General features: G+C 37.3%; 1 protein-coding gene across 6 annotated transcripts in view; it reads left to right on the plus strand.

Annotated features, from left to right (window-relative positions):
- Positions 1–21135, plus strand: part of Mical (Molecule interacting with CasL) — a 108403-nt gene that overhangs the window by 25407 nt on the left and 61861 nt on the right. For 5 of the 6 annotated variants that reach the window (XR_011802182.1, XM_072020487.1, XM_072020503.1 and 2 more), the window contains exon 1: positions 5950–6054. The exons of the other annotated variant lie outside the window; for it this stretch is intronic. Coding sequence is in view for 4 of the 5 variants with exons in the window: in XM_072020487.1 (XP_071876588.1) it covers positions 5965–6054 (90 nt within the window). In the remaining variant the exon portion in view is untranslated. Of the gene's footprint in view, positions 1–5949; positions 6055–21135 lie in introns of those variants that run through there. 6 annotated transcript variants of the gene reach the window in all.

The following is a 21135-nucleotide window of genomic DNA, read 5'->3' on the forward strand; positions in this document are numbered from 1 at the left end:
CTACGTATTAACGTACGTATACACGAGTACGTACGCATATACTTACCAGTACGTATTAATAATTGTTTTTGTATAACAGCAGCTAGTTTAAAGCTGTACGAGAAAAATCGTGCAAATATTGCTCGATCGATCGATCAGGATCATAATACGTTAAAGTAGCAAATGATATTGGTAAACGGTATTAGCAAATTATTTCCTCAAGAGGAAAGTAATATGATTAAATGTTTAATCCAAGAAAAATGTGATTAAACTTCGACTTTGATGAAAAGATCTGTATGCTTCGTTGCAATACATCGTTACACCGATGCATAAAATCTGCAGAAAAACGTACAAGAAATTCCCATCCACTCTTCTATATATTTAGCTTGTTTCTGGAAAGAAATTACGCTCGTAGCACTTCTCCGCAATACCATCAATTATTCGTCGTGACACACTTAAAAGTCCGTAAAGCGAGAGAAATTTACTTATTGTTAGATGGTGTTGCGAAATCATCAACTATATGCATAAAACATAACGTTATTTTTATCCGAGACATTTCACGCATGTCAGTTAATTACAGTTTCAAGACAGAAATGAAAATACAAAGGACACGTTCGCGCACACACGTACACACGTATATAACAATTTAGATTTCGAGCGTCAGGCGATGATCAAGCTACGTACGAATAAAATGTCTAATATTATACCTGGCGTAGCAACAAATGAACGAGAAAACACGAGAGATCGTGGGTCAGGTTGAAAAACGAGAATGCTAGAAATTATCGCGTTAGTGGCGTCGCTTGGAACATCGGAATACCGTTCTAATCTCTATTCTTGGTATACGCCTCCCACGTAGCCGAGCAAAAATGTAACTTCTAGAATAACCGATGGAAAATATTTTTCTCGCGCTCCTCCATCATCCGGATTACCTTTGTCGGCGTTATCGTGTTTCGCGAATAGAAATCGCCGATAAAGTTTTACTAACGTGACGACGATCTTGATAACGCTTTCTGTTTCGCTAATAAATATATTGTACGGTGAGCGCGTAACGTTATAGAAAACGTAATTGGAAAAAGAAACGAAACACAGAGACGAAGGAACATATGGATAATTGTTACGTGTGAAAATTAAATTGATATTATTTTATTGGGCATTTTTCGCGTACGTGCGCTAAGATGACGGCACAGAGACGCAACGAGTACGTCGTTATTACTCGTGTAATTTGCATATCATTTTATGGTTAAATAGGAGAAGCGCAAGTAGCGTAATTGGAAATTGAAGATCGCAGTCACAGCAGCAAAGTCTCGTATGCTTGCCTTTGTTGATTTCTTTATCCTTCGAATAAAAGGGAATATTTCAGTGTGATAGTTGTAAATGAAAAGGACCTGTTAGACTCGGAGATATTTAACGATAAGCCTTTTGATAGTAGCCGATAAGTTGAAGAAGTTTCGTGAAAGTTAAAGGTGTAGGCAATCGTTAAGGCGAAGAATATTTGGATAGGCTGAAAATTCAAATATCGTGACGAGCAACGTTTGAATAGTCTCCAGACGTTTAAGTGTCGTGACGAGTAATATTTTGGAAAGAAATCGAGCCGAAAGGCGATTTTGATAACGTAGGATAGAGTTAATCGTATAAATAGGAAATGATTTACGTTTATTTATGATAAGAACATGATTATGTTCTTCTGTTGTGATCTTTGAACGTGCGTTAGAATTAACATGTAAAACACAGAAGGAAGATAACATTGCAGTTGGTTACATAAGACAGGTAAACAAGGTATAAATGATTAAATATAATCGTAAAATTGTTAAGACGCATAAGATGTTCGACATAAGAATTACGTTAATAAAATCAAATGTTCATGAACGATGTATTTTATAAGCTACGACGGATGTCATATTCGTTCGAAGAACTCTTTACCCGAACGGAAATACATTTTGATTAAAAACATGTTACGATTGCTATAGCTTGCAAATTCTAAAAGATGTAAAAAATGCAAGGATAGAAAGAAGTTAAAAGAGAAGAAAGAAAAATAAAAAAAAAAAATAAAAATTCAATTTATTTCTACGCTTTTTCGCAGATCAAAATTCTTCGATTGAGACATTGCTTTTAACAAAAGCAGGACAAAGTAGCTCGCAGCAACCTTGTTTGCCCAGATTCATTTAACAGTCATAAGGAAACTCGTTCGATTCGTTGTTGGACGATCGTTGGACGTTAGTCGAGACAGTCGAGACATGCAACAGAACGTGTAATGACTAATGACTACCAAGAGTACCAAGTCTCGAGCGCATTATCTTTACCTTGAGTCACGGAATCTTTTTGTCTTGCTACTGTGCCAGTCTCCGTGAAAACGTTAATTGTAAGTGGTCTAACAATCGAGAGTGAGAACGATGCACGAGTTGCCAGCGAGAAATATATGCGATCGAGAAAATGGCCTTTTAATTTTTCTTCTTGCGAATCCGAGCGATATTACAAATGAAACGATGATCGAGCAAATGTATTATTAAAAACATCGACGATCGATGTGTTTCGCACCCACGTTTTAAAATCGGTAACACCCACGCTTTCCTTCCAAGTCGTTCTTTTATCGTATAATCGATCATGTGGGCGAATGGAAAATTTAATGATCGCAAACAGATCGATGGACGAAGGAAGCTTGGCGAGCCAATGTGTGCGCGATTGCTTCGGTTGTTTCCACTGAAACTTTTTCAATCGCACGAAAGTTTGAGATTAAGCGGAAACTCGATTTATTATTGTAATTGCGAACGATGTTCTTTCTATATTTAAAAAAGATATCCAGAATATAGGGTTTCGCTTATATGTGTTTGACTCATTTTATGAAAGAACAACGAGAAGAATGGATGGTTTTTTTTACACTAAATATTTCTTAAAAATATTAATCTATCGACTTTGTTCTATAATATAATTCTGTAAATTTTAATGGCTCTTTTATTTTATATTCAGAATATGGTTTATATTCAGAATATACTTTTCGCTTATATGTGTTTGACTCATTTTACGAAAGAACAACGAGAAGAATGGCTGGTCTTTTTTTACACTAAATATTTCTTAAAAAATATTAATCTATCGACTTTGTTCTATAATATAATTCTGTAGATTTTAATGGTTCCTTTATTTTATATTCAGAATATACGTTTCGCTTATATATGTTTGACTCATTTTATGAAAGAACAACGAGAAGAATGGCTGTATTTTTTTTACACTAAATATTTCTTAAAAAATATTAATCTATCGATTGTGTTCTATAATATAATTCTGTAGATTTTAATGGCTCTTTTATTTTATATTCAGAATATAGGTTTTCGCTTATATATGTTTGACTCATTTTATGAAAGAACAACGAGTATAATGGCTGGTCTTTTTTATACTAAATATTTCTTAAAAAATATTAATCTATCGACTTTGTTCTATAATATAATTCTGTAAATTTTAATAGCTCTTTTATTTTATATTCAGAATATACGTTTCGCGTATATGTGTTTGACTCATTTTATGAAAGAACAACGAGAAGAATGGCTGGTCTTTTTTACACTAAATATTTCTTAAAAAATATTAATCTATCGACTTTGTTTTATAATATAATTTTGTAGATTTTAATGGCTCTTTTATTTTATATTCAGAATATAGGTTTCCGCTTATATGTGTTTGACTCATTTTATGAAAGAACGAGAAGAATAGCTGGTCTTTTTTACACTAAATATTTCTTAAAAAATATTAATCTATCGACTGTGTTCTATAATACAATTTTGTAGATTTTAATGGCCCTTTGATGGAATTGATTAAAGTATGTAAACGTACGTACGTAAAGTATGTTAAATATCATATCTGTACATATTTTCCTAATGTGAATTAAATTCTTAGATCTTTTTAATTTGAAAAATATCCGATAATATCCAAGATCGGAATTTATTTTGTTATTTTTACGAAATTTCTATTTATCGATATCGTACCATGACTAACAGACTGATGATGATGTAAAAAATTGTACTTCACGTTCTAAATGAAAATAACGAAAACGCAATCGTCGAATGTTTCCTAACAAAGTTTCTCAACGAGTCTAAACTCTAAACTACCGAATTCGTAGTGTGTACAATATGTACGAGCGTGTACAATATATGTGCGAAACGAAGATCGAGAAAATTTTCAGACAAATTCGACGGAGGATACTTTTTCGATGAAAAAAGTTCGAATTCCTTAGTACGATGTTATTGCAAGAGGAAAAGGAAATTGCAAAGATTGAGATTGAGTTTTAAACGATGACCAAGCATTACGTAACGCGATCCGTGGAAATCTTGTAAGAAGGTAGAAATAAGCTTGTGCGGTGTAATTTGTGATGCAGCAATTCGTCTATACGTTACGATGCAATAATAGTAATATCGAACGAGGTTACTAATTTCGACCGCGGTTACGAAAGTCACTAATTTACTCGGCTCGTATTCTCCGCTAATTAAATATAATTTCCTCTCGTTGTATTAAAACATTTCGCAGCGATATTAAATATCGATAATAAGCTTGGATTGTTTATCAATGGCATATCAACGGTAATTTCTATTTTATTACGAAAATAATTCACTTTTCATACGTTTTATCAGCGGTGTACGTTGCGACAGAAATAGCAATCGCGAATAGAACTCTACGAATGCAAATGACAGTTACGCTTCAACATTGAAATCCATTCGCAATTTTTATGCGATTTTCTTCATCGACACGCGTTGCATCTGGCAACTAATTACTTTGATTACTAGAATTTCATTGTTTTTACGTAACGTATGAAACGAATAGACGAGCTGATGTACGCAACAAATTAATTAACGAAATATCTTCTATCTTCTTTTTAAGTTTATTTAGAAACAAAGTATTTCGCGATCCCTAGATCGACGTTACGAAAATTCTTAATTCTCGGGAATTATCGAAAACCTGGAACATTTAAACAAACGTACACGCGCCTGATTTACTTCCAAAGTTGACCTGTTTTCGGAAATAAGAAATCTCTTTTAAAACACGTTTGTTTTAGACTTTCGATTTATCTTATCCCGCGGAATCGCTTCTTCCTCGTGCTACGCTTTTTCGGGATGTCCAGTGACTCATTTTACGATCAAATTTCTGCGTACCATCGGTGAACGAGCTCTTTGTTAAAAAAAGAAAAAGCGAGCTAATTTTGCAAAGAACCGGTTTATTAAACAAATAACGAAATCTCGATGTGTCGTTATTTACTGATGATGCACTGATCGACATATTCTTCGTTCGAAGACGATAGAAAGTATTTGTATAAATTTGAAAACTGTGATGCCCAAAAGAGGAATTTCTTGAATTAAAAAATATAAACGTATCCGATACCTTAAAGACGTATTTCCATCGATCGTACGGAATTGTATAAAAATGATTGGAAGGAATATTAGAAGCTATCGATTTAACGAAAAGATTCGAGATTTTCATTTCTATTTTACATCGACAAGAAATGTTAGTTTTACTTTGACTTTCAATTCGCTTTCGATAATCCGAGTGACAGAGATTTAAAATTAATCGATATTCGTAGAAACTGCTAGTACGAGCTGATAGAAATTTCCTTTTAAATTCGAATTTTCAATTCATAGAAATCTTAATTTTACTTCTGATATTTTGTAACGTCTGCTTCCGAAAATGTTAACTGGTCGAAATTTCGAAACTAATCGACGCCCAGCGTTCGCCGATTCTTCCAACGAGAAAATATAGATTCGCTCGAGGCACGGTGATCGATATCGAAAGGATCGTTGCATCACGATCTCTCGTAGATCGTCCAGTGAATCATGTTCCGCATTTAATTGACTCGAGCGCGAACGGTGCGAGCTACGTTTAGATGTAACTTCAACGCATCGAGAGTCCGGAAAAGACGGAAAGAAGACTAACGTGTTTCGGTTCTATTTTTACCAGCCGAAAGGTCTCGTATTTCTGACGTCGCATGGCGTGGAGTGGTAGTTCCATTTGATGCAACAACCGTTTCGTCGTCAGCATCGAACTCGAGAATTTGCGACCGAGAAGGCTTCTCTTTGCGGTGAAATACCTGTTGATAAACGGGTAGGTTCTCATTTCTTTTTCCGTTCTTTCGTCTTTTTTCCCTTCGTTCGTCCATTTGGATTTCGTTGGAAATTGAATAGCTTCGAGTCTTTTTCAACCAACGCGCAAAAGAATCTTATTAGCAGAAAGAGAACGATAGACGAATCGCTAATGAGATACTAATGGATTAGAAAAAAGAAATAGATTCTTTGGAAGAATAGAAAATTTTCAATGCTTTCGCATGGCTTGATTTTTAACCGATGCAATTAATATTGGCTTGGCAATTAAATGATCGCGGATTGTGTCAATACCACCTAATCACAAAATCCGCGATCACCTGGTTGCCAAGCCAATATCTTTACCATACACGTTAAAGAATTTTTTTGTAAAAATCGTCCCATGTTCGTGCGATCACTACGTTTGCACTTTGGTGTCATATCGAATGGCTTTTTTAATAAACTTTTTTTATAAATGTGCAAAGAGGATTTCAAAAGTAGAGCATATTTTAGACGAGATATGGAATTTTTGATAGGATTTTCGACGATGCTTACTACGTTTGGTAACCTTTAAAAATATAAATTCTGCATGGAAATTTTATTCCTTTTATATGGAGCATTTTTATACATAAACTCCTTTATGGAAATCGATCCAGACTCGTACAATAGCTACATGCATATTCCGCTGTTCTTTCGGTGGCGTTTCGGAACTCAGCAACGTACTTGCAAATATTCTGAAAAGAAAAATGAAATCGAATAACAGGGAATATTTTTCAAACACGCTGCATGCAACAATTTATCGAAATCTTTTCAGTTCCGTGTCCACTGCGTACATATTTTCCTATCTTTGTACCGTTATATAAGCACACAGGAATCTACTCGCAAATATTCTTCTATTCGAAACAATCCCGTCTTTTAACATCATAATGTTTCTATTACGCGTACAAGAAGCGATGCACAGCAATGCCAACTATCGATATGAATCATTCGTCGAAATAAATGATCGCGGAGCAGATTAAAAATAGCATTTGTCGACAAAGTTCACGATAGAGAACGTTCAATAAGAAGAAGTCTTGTTTCCATAGAACAATTGTTTATACACGTATGCGCACATTCGTATATTCGCTAAGTTAGATATATCGTAGAGATTTTAATAAGGCGGAGCGTGTGTTTGTAGATTTGTCGTACGGACAGCGTAGCTATCAAAATAAACGAGCAAGGTTTACTCGAGTTAAGCGTACGTTCGAAGATAAGAAAATATTTGTTCAATGAACGTGTTTAAAAATCTGGATGACTATCGACCGTGCGAATATCGCGTTTAATTATTCCATCGAGTGTCGCCTTATCGTTTATTAAACGCTAAATCATTATCATTATCATACGTAACATGTTCTTGGTTCGTATCTTTTATCGTAAAAAAAAAAGAAAAAAAAAAAGAAAAAAGAAGAAACGTAGATACAATTTCGTAGCGCGATAATAAAGAAGATTAAGTTTGATAAGTTGAAAAATGTACGCTTTTGCTGAAAAGTTTGACGCGTGGTAAAACTTCATAAAGAAATAACAACGACTATTTGTAAACGTTATTCTCGCGTATTATTGAAACTGTGATTAAGCGTGGGATTTTCTACGTTTGTAGGAGATTTGGAGACGCAAACACGACAGACAGAGTGCACGAAAATATACACAAAAATATCGAAAGCACTGCTTGCGATATTTATTAGGTCGTCCGAAAAGTTTCTTTCGTTTTGTAAGGAAATAACGGATGCACAATATTTTTCGTTTTATACATCTGATACATTTTGTTCTATCAAGATAAAAATTACAACGTTCGACAAATTAAGTTTCATGTTTGTATAAAGATGCGTCGTTGTAAAAGACGTGTCTGTAAAAGAAAGACACTTTTCGGACAATCCAATAAAACAATTTTCTATCTATAATCTATAACTTCGGTTTCGTTAATTACAAATTCATTAGTTGGAAATTAGATTCAGAAGAATATGAATTTCCGTGAATATCAACAGCCTGATAATCAGTTGTACTAAAAAGTAGAAGCTGCATATTAATTGTAACGTTATTGTGTCTCAGAAAGACGTAAGAAAAACATTTGCTTTGTCCAGAAAGCAAACAGCGCACCAGTCTTTTGAACCAAATATGTTTGTGAAAGAACGAAAATTTTCTATACTCGGTACATACTAGGTTTGTATAACAAGAAAAACATGTTTAAGGAAGATAGATGGTTTTCGAAGGATAAGCTTGTCGAGGTTAAGCGTTTCATTCGTAGATTGATAATATCTTTCGTCAAATGGTTTTTTACCATACGATGATAGATAACATCGAAACACCTTGTAACGTGTTAATTGTTGCAAAGTGTAACGACCTTAAATACGAATATATGTTTCCTTCTTCGTTTATCGAAATATGAAACGAATTATTTCTCTCCTTCTTTTTTTATCTTTTGCTCTGTAATTTTTGGGCGTTAATATAATTAATGTCAATCTATTCTTTAATTAACATTCGATCAAATCATAGAAGCCTTTTGCATTGTCATTTTTGGGCGTTAATATCATTAACCTCGATCTATTTTTTAATTAATATTCGATCAAACCATAGAAATCTTTTGCTTCGTAATTTTTGGGCGTTAATGTCATTAACGTCGGTCTATTCTTTAATTAATATTCGATCAAACCATAGAAACCTTTTGCATTGTCATTTTTGGGCGTTAATATCATTAACCTCGATCTATTTTTTAATTAATATTCGATCAAACCATAGAAATCTTTGCTTCGTAATTTTTGGGCGTTAATATCATTAGCATCGATCTATTTTTTAATTACTATTCGATCAAACCATAGAAATCTTTTGCTTCGTAATTTTTGGGCGTTAATATCATTAACGTCGATCTATTTTTTAATTAATATTCGATCAAACCATAGAAATCTTTGCTTCGTAATTTTTGGGCGTTAATATCATTAGCATCGATCTATTTTTTAATTACTATTCGATCAAACCATAGAAATCTTTTGCATTGTCATTTTTGGGCGTTAATATCATTAGCATCGATCTATTTTTTAATTACTATTCGATCAAACCATAGAAATCTTTTGCTTCGTAATTTTTGTGCGTTAATGTCATTAACGTCGGTCTATTCTTTAATTAATATTGGATCAAACCATAGAAATCTTTGCTTCGTAATTTTTGGGCGTTAATATCATTAGCATCGATCTATTTTTTAATTACTATTCGATCAAACCATAGAAATCTTTTGCTTCGTAATTTTTGTGCGTTAATATCATTAACGTCGATCTATTTTTTAATTACTATTCGATCAAATCATAGAAATCTTTTGCTTCGTAATTTTTGGGCGTTAATATCATTAGCATCGATCTATTCTTTAATTACTATTCGATCAAACCATAGAAATCTTTTGCTTCGTAATTTTTGGGCGTTAATATCATTAGCATCGATCTATTTTTTAATTACTATTTGATCAAACCATAGAAATCAATTGCCTCGTAATTTTTGGGCGTTAATATCATTAACGTCGATCTATTTTTTAATTAATATTCGACCAAACCATAGAAATATTATTATTCCAGAGTACTCGGTTGATATTAAAGAAAGAACTGTTTGTATAGATGTTGTTGGATTCGCGTAAAAGCTCGAACGTCTCGCGTAATTTCTACGTTTTCGATGAAATTCGCTGTCAAATCACGGTTCGCCAAAGATAATAAACAAACTCAGTCTTTCACAATTTTACAAATTTACCAAACGATGGCAGTCGTCCAAGCGGTTATCTTTTTTTATCTGCCTACGTTGGCGTAGTAATAATTTCTAACGTCCTATATTTCGATTACATTTCCTATCTTTCCTAGATTTTTATGTTATGTCGTATCAACGATCTTTAAAATTTCGTCGTGAACGATCGTAGGTGGACCAGCAACGATATCTAAATTCTTATCGATTCAATAAAAGTCATTCGTATCCTACGCTCGTTTTGCATTTTCTACGTCGCTACTTTCCATGAAATTATATCATCTTTATCGCAACTAAGCAGCTACGTTTCGCTTTATCACGATGCAATTTCAAACTTCATTCATTTCGTTATAGTAAATATTGATCGTGTAAAGCAGAAAATGCTAACGCGTGAATTTAACCGACTGTGCGAGGTAACTACGTTTTATTTCCATTTTCTTTTTGCATAAAATGGATTTTAAAAGTACATTTTTATACTTTAAAGGAGTGATAAATTTAGCGCGACATGTAAATTTTTCTATAATTGAAATTTCATGTAAATTTCGAGTTTCCTTTTCTATCTTACGTGCTATTAAGAACTTTTATTTACGTACGTTGCACGCTACTCTTCTACGTTCTCTTTCCATTGCACGACGTTCATCGATACCGCGCAGCATGCAACGATCGCGAACTAAATTAAATTGAATTTCGTATAAGAATATCCGCTGTTGTACGCTCGTCTATTTGCAAGCGATCGTTAAAATTCTCTCTCTCTCTCTCTACCTTTGATGCTATTTAACAATTTTTATTTCCACGCGTTTCACGTCTTCCGTCTTCTATTTCCTTTAAATCGCGTTCATCGTTGCGACACAGCGCGAGTCTTCGATTATTTTTTAATCAACGCAGTTCCAAACCCGGAGTTCATCGACGCGGTAACTTAAAACCCGCGTTAATGCTACTATTAACAGTGATTCGTCGTTTCTCTCTTTATATAATTGTAATTATAGAACATAACGGTATAACCAGTTTACGCGTATGTTGCATTAATCGCGTTATCATGGAACAAGAAATCGTCGATTAATAACAAGACGATTAGGTTTACAAGTTCGAACTTTAATCTTATCAGTGCGAGGAATTTAATATTTCATCTATTCAGCCGCTAAACGCCACTCGTAATTTTCTTCGCGCGTTTTAAGCTTGTTCAGCGTATTTCACTTCGCTACTCCCAATTATCCTCTATCCGTTTTACCTCCTTTTATCCAGCCTTCGGTTAATCGCCGATGAAAATAGCACGATTTCCACAGCTCGAGCATAGTTCATCGACATGGCGAATTTACGTTTCTATTCGTTGCTTTTCACGCCATTGAAAATCTCTGTTTCTATGCATTCCGCCGCTTTTATCCGTTTCATCGTCGCCGTGCGATGTTCTAAAAACCGACATTCATTTACACGGCCATTTAAATTCTAGAACAACCCGATCTTTCTTAACGCGCGTACCTAGATGTTCTGATGTAAATAATTATAATTAACACGACGTGCTTGAAATAAAATATATAAATGTATATGTAATAACGTAAACCCTTTGGGTAAATCAGACGATCAATTTTGGAAAATCGAGAATCGATTGCCGGTAAAACAAAGCCAAAGTAAAAACGTCGGTTGGTGGATAGTTTGAATTCTATAGAATTCATATACACGCAAAAAAGCACAGACAGATAGCCACATACACAGAGAGAGACTGACAGACAGAGGGATACACACAGACAGACACAGATACACACACAGACACATACACAGTGAGAGACAGACAGACTAAGGCAGACACACACGCGCACACAGATAGACACATACACAAAGAGAGACAAATAGACGCGCGCGCGCGCACACACAGCAGACACACACACAGGCACACACGTACACACACAGACAGACACATACAGCACACACGTACACACACAGCAGACACATACAGCACACACGTACACACACAGACAGACACACACAGGCACATACGTACACATACAGACAGACACACACACGCACACACGTATACACACAGACAGACACATACACAGAGAGAGACTGACAGACATAGGCACAGACAAACACAGACACACACAGGCACACACGTATACACACAGACAGACACATACTCAGAGAGAGACTGACAGACACAGACACAGACAAATACAGACACACACACAGACAAACAGGCACAACAGACACAGACACACAGGCACACATGTATACACACAGACAGACACATACTCAGAGAGAGACTAACAGACACAGGCACAGACAAATACAGACACACACATAGACAAACAGGCACAGACAGACACACACAGGCACACACGTATACACACAGACAGGCACATACTCAGAGAGAGACTGACAGACACAGGCACAGACAAATACAGACACACACACACAGACAAACAGGCACAGACAGACAGACACGCACGCACATACATTCATATTTCTATCTCGATAAAAGTCAACGTTCGTTCTACCCAAGAGTATCCATAAATTTTTAGTAATTTTAAGAAACAGACCGGTAGCTTTGGCGTTGGATCGACGTTAATTCAGCTATCAGCGATCCTTTGTAACTCTTCTTCTTATACTTTACATCAAGTTTATCATCAGCGAACGACAAACTACCATCGATTAGTCCGTAATCGATAAAATTTGCAATTTCGACGCGTGGAATTTATATCTCTATCGATCCAGCTACTAAGCGCCACTCGCAATTTTCCTCGTGCATTCTAAACTCGCCTTGCTCCTTCCACTCTCGTACTCTTAATCATGCTATATCTCCTTACCTGCTTCATCCAGCCTTCGATCAATCCTGCCCGGAACGAGGCAATGCGACTCGAAGCTGTAGGTTCATCGACTCGACGAATTGAAATTTATATACGTCGCTGCTTTGCTCCTAGACTGTACAACAGTCGTTCAGCTGTATTCCTTATCTTTCGCGCGATTACAGATTTTTACGTACATATATCGTCCTTCGAGTTTTCATCTTCTAGTTTCATTCAATCTTACGTTTATCGTTATTTATCGCTATCGCGCCAGAAGATTTCAATTATTCCACGCAGCGGCGGAAATGGAAATAAGAAAACGCGTGGAGACTGTCTTAGGCTGTTTTCTTTGCCTTTCGTACTCAAGTTCACCGAACCTTCGTTAAATCGGCTATTAAAGCTACTGCTTACGATTTTTATTTCGTACAATTTACATCGCGTCAATTTCGTCGTTACCGCGATAACGAGTTTCTAATCGATGTGAAACTCGCGTGCGTACACAGCTGCGAATTAAACTTGAACGTGGTGCGTAAAGAAAGAACTCGTCTAATATTATCTGCCCGTAATTATCCTTCTTTCGTGCGAGGAGGACAAATCGATTAATCCTAAAACAGAGTAACGCAAAAACAATGAAAAACGTTGGTAGGAACGCGCGCGTGTCCTGTCTGTCTGACCTTGTTTCAAAATTACACCCATTCCTGCCACCCAATGATCAACGACCGCTTACCTTCGTAAAAGGTGCTCGAAATTGCTATCCTCGGTTCGTACGCAGGCTCGCAGTCGCCGTATCGAAGAATTTCGCGATCTTTCGGTTAACGCAAGTCGAGAAGCATAGCCATTTCGAGCACCTTGTACGAAGGTAAGCAGTGGCGAATTATTGAAACGCAAGAATGGCCATAAATTCGAAAGAAGGTCAGATGGCACGCACCTTCGTACCAACATTTTTCTCTTCTTTCTTTTTCCTCTTTTCTTTTTTTTTTTTTTTTTTTTTTTTTTTCGTTTCTTGTCCACCACTCGAGTGGGTTGCGCACGTTGCGACGTACGAAACTCCGAGTTCGTCGACTCGACGAATTAAAGTTTCCATCGGGCCAGCGTCTGTACACAGGAATCGTTAAGACTAGTTCAACGCCTCGCCACTGCGGTGGTCTCGTTGCGGACGATCTAATTAACGGAGCAACAAACCCTGAAAACTCGGTGCAACGCACGCGGGAGAGGTCTTGCTCCCTCTCTCTCCCTCTCTTATACCGTTCGTGTTCGCGACGCGTGTACGTCTAACGAGGACAGAAAAAAAAAAACGAGGAGAAAGAAGGTAGTCTGAAGAAGCGTCGGGAGAAAGTCTATGGAAAAGCCAGTGACGGAAACTCGCGGGAAAGCCTCGTTTTTCGTCGTTGAAAACCCGGTACCACGCGTTTTACGAGGTCGTTCAACGTTCTTGCAAGCCTTCGAGCGATAAACGCCGCCGTTTTATCGCGCGATCGTAATCCGACCTCGTTCAAAGGTGCGCGTTGTCCGATTCCATTATTATATTCAAATTGACGCGATGCAAAATACTTCTATCGTTTATTTACGACCGCTTAACTGGCGTAAGACTGCGTTAGCTGCGAACATTATTGCTGTTATTCGACCATGCTTCTTATATAGTACGGTTTTACGCGCGAATTTTTCCCGATGCCAGTTCCAAGTGGGTAAATGGGTTATGGTTACGCTTACGTTTATGCTCACGATCCTCTTGTAATTACCATTTTCGAAGCACGCAAATCGATCGGTCGGAACGTCGTCCATAGCTCGGCCGCTACACAGGCAGCTTCTTTGCCTTTCAGATTCCGATCGAAGCTGAATTACACATACGCTTTCGTTGAAATTGCCTGACGTTTTCAAAGTACGTATTTCGTAGATACGTTGGCGTAGATTTTCCCGATCGACCGTCACGGTATCGCGTTTAATAATAATCGTGCGATAACGCAGCATCTTTGTAAAATCAAATTCAAATCGAGTAGCGTCACGAGCTTCTTCTATTCTCTACGTTCGTCGTTTGTGATACTCTCGAGTGGATTTGGAGTTAAGAATCGCGAAAGATCGAGCAGCGAAGTAACACGTAAATTGTACGGCTGCGACATCGTTGAAAAATGTATATAAAGTAGCTTACTTGTATTTTATTGTCGAGATAAAACACGGAGGACTGGAAAAATGTGCATGATTTAAAAAAGGATGGCGTGTCACATTGTTATAAATACTCCGACTTCTCGAAACTTTTGAAAAACTATAAAATTCTGCGATCTAAGCGGAAGGAGAAATAGTGGTAAACAGATAATTAACCGTCTCTGCAGCTAAAATTCATTAACGTGACACGGGTCCTCGACGAATTAATCCAACGATTTTCTCAAATTTATTTAAAAAATTTCGAGTAATTCGCAGTGTTTCGATGATTTGATCAGAGTTCCCGAAACAAGGAAAGAATACAAGAAAGAAAGGGTTTGAGATTCGAAGAAAAATGTATTTTTACGCGGATGACGCTCGTCGATGGACAACCTACGCGGCAAATGGCGTTCTCATGCAAATATAGCGAATCCTGGGGAACGACTGGATGGTTATATTAGATAGGGGCTGGCGGACGTTTTACCGCGACAGTCTGAAAAGCGTCTCGACGCTCGCCAACGCCAGTCGGCTCCCTCGCGTGTTGCTAGGATAAAAACCAACCCCCAACGATTGCATCCAGTTCGACGAGACGTTCTCGAATTCGATGGATTTTCCATCGTCTATATCTACGAGATGTCTTCTTTATTGGGAAGAAAATCTCGCAGCTGGTGATTCGTATGGATATATAATACGAGTATTTAATATCGGCTACGTGGAACGACAGATGGTGGAAGCTGGATGTTCTGATCAATAGTTTGCAGCTGTAATAAGCGAAGCTGACTCTTCTTTACATCGAACTCGATGCTTTCTGTAAACTATGAACGAGACTGTTTTAATACGATACTTTGGTCGTAACGTGGACGTTGAAGTTATTTTTGATTGGATATCGGGCTAGATATTAAAATTGTATGCATTCGGTAGGATTATTTGTTAGAATTTAATCTTAAAGTTAAGATTAATAACCTGTGGAAGACACGATGTTTATATTGAAATAATATTCGGTGATATTTATTAAACAGAACTACAGAACCAAATGTATATCTTTAGTCTCAGACCAGACGTAGATAGTGACCCACGATCCCTTAAATATTTTGAACCCCACTCTCTATGAGTATGACCTGTGTAAGTGTCCTGTTCAAATGCCTGTGTAGGTGTTTATGTAAAGGTATTGTGCCTATGCGTGAAATATCGTTATATTCCAACATTATTTCTTCTTTTATGCGAAATAATGTGCTTTGTTTGATGGTACAGAATCGTCTCCTAAGCTATTTTCCGCGAGTATAATTATCGATCGTTAACGCTTGCCGAGCTATTTTATATATTTATCGAGAGACGTGACAATTAGGAAAGAAGTGATTCTTCTTTGCGATAATTTGGTATCGTAACAAATTTACTTTTTAATATTTAATCGATAGAAATACTGTGGTATTTAGTATAGTCGATGCTCGTGCCATTTGGCCATTGATTTATTACAAATTTAAGTTATACGTCTTATACTACAATATACAGCCACTTTCGTCGTTAGTTCTTGTTTTTTTTTTTTTTTATTATAAACAAATTTACGTAATGATCTTCACTGGCAAACTGAAAGAAAACTTCTCGGTTAAGGAATCGCAGATTGGATCGTAATAAAGAACTTGTTTTTAAAATGAACGAGGAGATATTTATGAATATGTAAACCGCGAATCTTTGTGCATTCGTGGGAAATTTAAAGATGCTAAAAGTATACGTAGTATGCAAATATATGTATATAAAGTGTTCAAAGAAAAATATTCCTTACGTTATATATTTAGTAGGTAAAAAGAATCTTCTTTTTGTATTACATTCCTTCGGTTACGCCCATAGAAACATAAATTTCTATAAATTCTGTTTGCAAGCGATATCTCGTATAATTTAATGCAACATGAAAATCCAATACCCATCGAATTTTATGTATTTGTTAAATTTCGGTTTCATAAGAACTCCTCGTGTACATACATTTCGCACCATGTTATTCTAACATTCGATCTCACCGTATTATCCACGGAATCCCAGTTTCGAAAACATCTTGTACGATGGAGTGCAAAATGAAAATGCAATATTCATCGAATTTCATCTCGCTATGTATTTGTTAAATTTCGGCTTCGCAGGAACTCCTCGTGTACGTTCATTTCGCACCATGCGATTCCAACATTCGATCTCACCGTATTATCCACGGAATCCCAGTTTCGAAAACATCTTGTACGATGGAGTGCAAAATGAAAATGCAATATTCATCGAATTTCATCTCGCTATGTATTTGTTAAATTTCGGCTTCGCAGGAACTCCTCGTGTACGTTCATTTCGCACCATGCGATTCCAACATTCGATCTCACCGTATTATCCACGGAATCCCAGTTTCAAAAACATCTTGTACGATGGAGTGCAAAATGAAAATGCAATATTCATCGAATTTCATCTCGCTATGTATTTGTTAAATTTCGGTTTCATAAGAACTCCTCGTGTACATACATTTCGCACCATGTTATTCTAACATTCGATCTCACCGTATTATCCACGGAATCCCAGTTTCGAAAACATCTTGTACGATGGAGTGCAAAATGAAAATGCAATATTCATCGAATTTCATCTCGCTATGTATTTGTTAAATTTCGGCTTCGCAGGAACTCCTCGTGTACGTTCATTTCGCACCATGCGATTCCAACATTCGATCTCACCGTATTATCCACGGAATCCCAGTTTCGAAAACATCTTGTACGATGGAGTGCAAAATGAAAATGCAATATTCATCGAATTTCATCTCGCTATGTATTTGTTAAATTTCGGTTTCATAAGAACTCCTCGTGTACATACATTTCGCACCATGTTATTCTAACATTCGATCTCACCGTATTATCCACGGAATCCCAGTTTCAAAAACATCTTGTAGGATGGGATCCAAGATGAAAATATAACATCGAATTTCGTCTGATTATCTTTAAAAAGAAAGAAAGAAAGAAAAAAAAACATCTGAATTGGAAGGAACTACAAAGCCTCGTTACTCCCGTTACATCGGAATAGCGTAGAAAAAGCAGCGAACAACTCTACGAATCTTCGGATTCGCCCATGTAGCAACTCCAGCATCCCTCTACAAGCGCCAACTCTTACAGAAAGTCGCATTCGATCGACGCGTTGCGACGCAGCCGGCTAACGTCTCACGAATTCTCACGCACGGCGAAAGTTCACGCGAGGACAAGCGAAAAACAAACGCACGAAACGAAAAGAAAAAAGGGAAAAAGTCTGCTTGTCGGATGAGGAAGATGAACAGAGGCTCCACGGGGATTACGAAACGGGGATAGACAAACGAAAAGAAGAGGAGAATGGGCGAAAGAAAGGGAGAGGGGTGGATCGATGGAAAATAAAGGGCAAAATAGGATAGGTGGATACGAGACGTTTTGAAGGGAGGAAAAAGGAGGAAGAAAGAATCGGAAGGAGAAGGGGAGGATAGGAAGGAAGGAGGAAGATAGAGAAAGGAGTTGTTGGCGAAAGGAAGCCAAAGTTGTAGCGTTATACGGGGGCTGACGAACGTTTTGTGTTGCGAGAGTTTGGGAAGCGTCTCGACGCCTGGCGCCGTTCAACGGCACCGTCTGTCTCTCTCTCTGTTTGTCTGTCTATGTTCTCGGACATATAAACGCACCCTCGTCTCGGCAGGAGCTTTGTCCTGGGAAAGGAGTGACGTCAGCAGCAGAAATCGCACCACCCCATATAAGCGCACGAACACGACTCGCATTCGGCGGAGGGAACATTAGGGAGACGTACCAGCCAAGGACAGAATTTCTCTTCTGTCTAACGAAACGTACAAATATAATCGCCTCGAATCCATCGAATCCTTGCTTATTGGTAAAATATTAACGATCTTTTGGCCCGTTCCTAGGGCAGCGAGATCCTCTGCGAGAGACGAGGGTAGGTTTGTACAGGAAGATGGACGTTTTGGTTCGAACACTCGAAGAAGCTTCGATATACGTAGGTTGGAAAATTATAGAAACGATCGTTGGTAGTTGGAAAGAAATCTTTGCGCGTATCTTTGGTCTGGTAATTCTGATTCTGAGGAAACGGGTAGGTTTTTGAAGAGGAACGAGTATTTGGTTTTAACTCGAGGGCTTTGATATGTGCGCAGATGGTTTTGAAATTGAAAAGATTAGTACTGGCGATTGGAATTAAGTTTCTGAGTGGGGTTCCGAGGTAGGGGGTAGGTTTTTTAGCGCAGAAAGAACGTCTGCGTTTCAATTTGGTAGGTTTGATACACGTGGATCGGTTTGAAACGAAAGATCCTGATTAACCATCAGGATTCTCCAGGATCAAATCCTGATTACCCAAGTTTCCATATATCGTCGTGTATTTTGCCGTCTATTATTAACTTCTTTGTTTATTATTTGTTACTCGCGATGCATATTTTTTACCTTGCTATCTTTTTCCTCTTTCTTCTTACCTATCGTCGTACGGTAACGTAAAACGACGATTGTCAAGCGACGCGAAGCATAATAACATTTCGTAATCAACGATAATAATATCTTGCGACCAAGATACCTTCGCAACATGTCGTCACCAGAATATTATATCTTGCGTATCGGTTGGTAATTCCTACTGTCCAATGAAACGAATACGAACGGAAAGGAGCTGGAATTTTGTTTCGCATTCTGATCGACTTGCGTTAACAACGTTTCAGTTTTATCAAACGTTTAATTGGCGATTAAAAGCGCTATTTATTGTCCTTTTATGGAATCAACGGAATATAAGCTTAAATTATCCGCCCTACGCGCGTATTACCGTTCCAATTGATGAAACAGGCTTCTTTATACGACTCGTAATTTACAAATGAAATAACTTAAAGATAAGGCAGCAATTTCGTGTAATTTGACAGCAGGTATATAATTACCAACGTCGATCTTGCCATTAACTTTTAAAACCTACTTTTATCATCTTACCATATTCCACGCTGACAATTATTAATTACAAGGAATAACATTTTTACGGATCCTTTCCTTCCTAATTTCATCGTTGTATCGCGTTAAACATCGAAATTGTACGAATAGTGCAATAAACACAGGTAATGACAGAAAGTCCCTTAATTTTAAACAGTTGATATTTTTTACGATACGAACATCAAAATTCTTACCAACGAGAATACGTATCGCAATGACAAAGCTTTCGATCGATATAAACCTCGTTGAAGAAAGGATTCTTCGCACTTGTGTCATAGAAAAAGGATTAATAGATTAAGGGGAATACGAATATTTGAATGATTTACTGTACATCTTTGGCGAATGTTAACCACCTATTCGATGGAAAGCGGTAGCCGTTGCTTCGAACTTTGGTGTTTTATTTATGCAAGCGTTAACGGTTAGTTGGATAGCAAAGGGGGTCTTTGGAAACGGTGGATTACTCATCGGGACAAAATCTGGAAAACCCACCCCGAGTCTGATTCACCAAACTGCGAACTCTGCTATCTAGATAAACGTTTTTAAGACATTTATTACGCCCAGTGCTTAGCAGTTAGACTAATGCGTCTGGTAGGATCGCGTTAACCCGCGTTGGCTTCCCTATCATAAAACCGAAGATACGTAATTCTCGCTTGTTCTTATCTGTACACGTTCCACGTTCCACCAAAACGCGTTTAATTTACGACGGAAGCTTCCCTTGCGCTCGAAAATTTTCGCTTCGACGTTCCTTCTGTTTTCCATTCTTCTCGACGTTTAAGAATTTTTTTATTATTAAACTGCTTTAATTATACGATGATAAAAACGTAAAAATAGCGCACAGATCGGAACGAACAAAGTGGTTCGTGGCTGTTGATCTTTTAAGGAAGATCGCGAACGAACAACGGGAAGAAAAACTGTCAACATTAGAAGCACGCGTTTTTGTCGAAAGGTATTTTGAATTTCTCGAACGTACACGAGGAAAACGCACACACTCGTGCGTCATTGATGGAATTTTTTCCAATACTCACGAATATGTGTTCGCAAATCAAGAGAATAGACGAAGCAAGAGTTTCTCGACGAAATCGTTAAACGCTGACACACGAAAAAGCAAACAATTAATTTGTAACGATTATTATAAATTAATTCAAACTATACGTATGTCGATGCAGAATGTGAGAATCGATTCTTGCCATTCGACGTTGAACGAACGCAAGAACTTCGAAACGTCGATCACATCCTTTCAGCTTGAATTTTCTCCGCAGAAGAAATTGCTCTACGTGGAGGCAAGTTCTCGGTATGGAAAGCATTTCTCGGTTAGCTCGGTACGCTTGAACCCTGTGTCACGGAGCAACTTTTGATCCAGTTCGATTCGGTTCGAGTCAAAGCGACGATTAGCTTCTCCACGTACGTTAACGCGCGATAGTCGGATTAAATTATTTAATTCGCCTGTTAGCCGAGTTAAACGTGGCTTCGTCATCGACATCGTCCAATCAGACGGAG

This window comes from Bombus fervidus, chromosome 2 (assembly GCF_041682495.2).
Source record: "Bombus fervidus isolate BK054 chromosome 2, iyBomFerv1, whole genome shotgun sequence".
NCBI classification, from domain to species: domain Eukaryota; kingdom Metazoa; phylum Arthropoda; class Insecta; order Hymenoptera; family Apidae; genus Bombus; species Bombus fervidus.